This window comes from Xyrauchen texanus, chromosome 22, assembly GCF_025860055.1.
Source record: "Xyrauchen texanus isolate HMW12.3.18 chromosome 22, RBS_HiC_50CHRs, whole genome shotgun sequence".
NCBI classification, from domain to species: Eukaryota; Metazoa; Chordata; class Actinopteri; order Cypriniformes; family Catostomidae; genus Xyrauchen; species Xyrauchen texanus.
Window position 1 is genome coordinate 2,323,400 of NC_068297.1, and position 1,756 is coordinate 2,325,155.

General features: G+C 48.2%; 1 protein-coding gene across 1 annotated transcript in view; it reads right to left on the reverse strand.

Annotated features, from left to right (window-relative positions):
- Positions 1–919: 919 nt before the first annotated feature.
- LOC127662449 (bone morphogenetic protein 2-like) overlaps positions 920–1,756 on the reverse strand; it is a 3,709-nt gene continuing 2,872 nt past the window's right edge. Inside the window, exon 2 of the mRNA XM_052153624.1 lies at positions 920–1,756. This exon is cut by the window's right edge and continues 151 nt beyond it. Within this exon, the coding sequence (XP_052009584.1) occupies positions 1,063–1,756 (694 nt within the window). The 3' untranslated portion in view covers positions 920–1,062.

Below are 1,756 nucleotides of genomic sequence, written 5' to 3' on the forward strand. Positions count from 1 at the left end.
ATGCATTTGGCAGACGCTTTTATCCAAAGTGACTTACAGTGCCCTTATTACAGGGACAATCCCCCCGGAGCAACCTGGACTTAAGTGTCTTGCTCAAGGACACAATGGTGGTGGCTGTGGGGGTCGAACCAGCGACCTTCTGATTACCAGATTACCAGTTATGTGTTTTAGACCACTACACCATCACCACGTGTCACTAGATAGAAGTTAGCTAAATTAGGCTGATGCCGACATGAATGGGTTGCACGACATACCCTCATACGACTATATATTCAGGGCTGGACTGGGAAGAGAAATTGGCCCTGGATTTGACATGGCAATTGGCCCAAAACATATCGAGGGTTGTTCGCTGTGCTTTCCTGCATAACGCGGCGGCTCATTTGAGCTTATCGCGGCCCATTCGGCCCGTTTCGTGGCCGACCCACCAGCCCGCTCAGTTCTCCCGATGGCCAGTCCGCACCTGATCGGCCCCAAAGTGCGTCGGCCCACTGGTAAAATGCCAGGTATGCCAGATTACCAGTCCAGCCCTGACTATATTAAATACAGGTTATGTTTTTTACTGTGTTTGGTTGCCAAAACAGCATGAACCAATGTAAAATCGCAAAAATGTCCAATGCAAAATGACAAAACCAGTTGCGAACCCCTATAAACCATTCGCTTAAAGCAGTTGTGATGGAAATAAATACAGAGTACGAATACTTCACGTGCATGTACCAGCCTGATCTCGTGATCAAAGTCGACTCGCGTGCTCTTCAGGACTCGTACCCTGGTCCTTTTACATCACAAGCGCTTAACGCTCTATCAGTTGAGCTACCATGCAACGAGCCACGTAAAAATCAAATGCGAGACCAGGTTAAGGGTGAGGCAGGTACTGTACTAAATGAAATGTACATCAGAAAAAACGTCAGTGTAACTCTGATTAAAATATTTATTTTCCCAATAGTGAACATAAATATATCTTTATATACCTCTCCAAAATATGTGTTTTACTTTATTATAAATAAAGTGTAGTATTGGGAAAAGAAAGTGTCTGTCAATGTCTGTGCGTTCCAGGCCTAGGCGTCAACGGCATCCGCAACCCTCAACGACCATGTCCTGGTAGTTTTTTAGGATCACTCGCTCATATTCGTCTAGATAGAGCAGAGAAACCGGACTCAAGTCTGTGGGCACACAGCACGCTTTGGGAATGTTGTTGTTCACAGAGTTGACCAGTGTCTGTACAATAGCGTGGTTGGTGGAGTTCAAATGGTCCGCCAGAGGAAACGGGCACTCGCCCTGGCAGTAAAATGCGTGGTAACCCGGTGGGGCGACTATCCAATCGTTCCACCCGACATCGCTAAAGTCCACATAGAGCGAGTGTCTTCTACAATTCGCTTTGTGCTTCTTCCGTTGTTTGTTTGTCCGTACTTGCCGTTTCTCGCGAGAGTGCAGCACGTTGCCCTTTCCGTCATGGCTGTAGGTCACCAAAAGCGGCCTCATTTGAGGCCAGGTGTCCTCCCTGTCGTGCAGGGACCTACTGACACGTACGTGTCTTTTGGAGTCCTCTTCAGTGCCGTCCGGGTGTACAATTTCCACCACGAAGCCACGGTTAGGGTGTCCGTCCGCAGTCCACCGCATGACAGCCGGGCTCACGTCAAAACTCTCCCATTTACTCAAGCTGTGGTGAACCAGCCTAGTGTCGAGGAGTCTCATGATTGGTTCTTTGAAGGAACCGGAAGGTTTGATGATCTCGTGAATGTTAATGCGGTGGTATCCC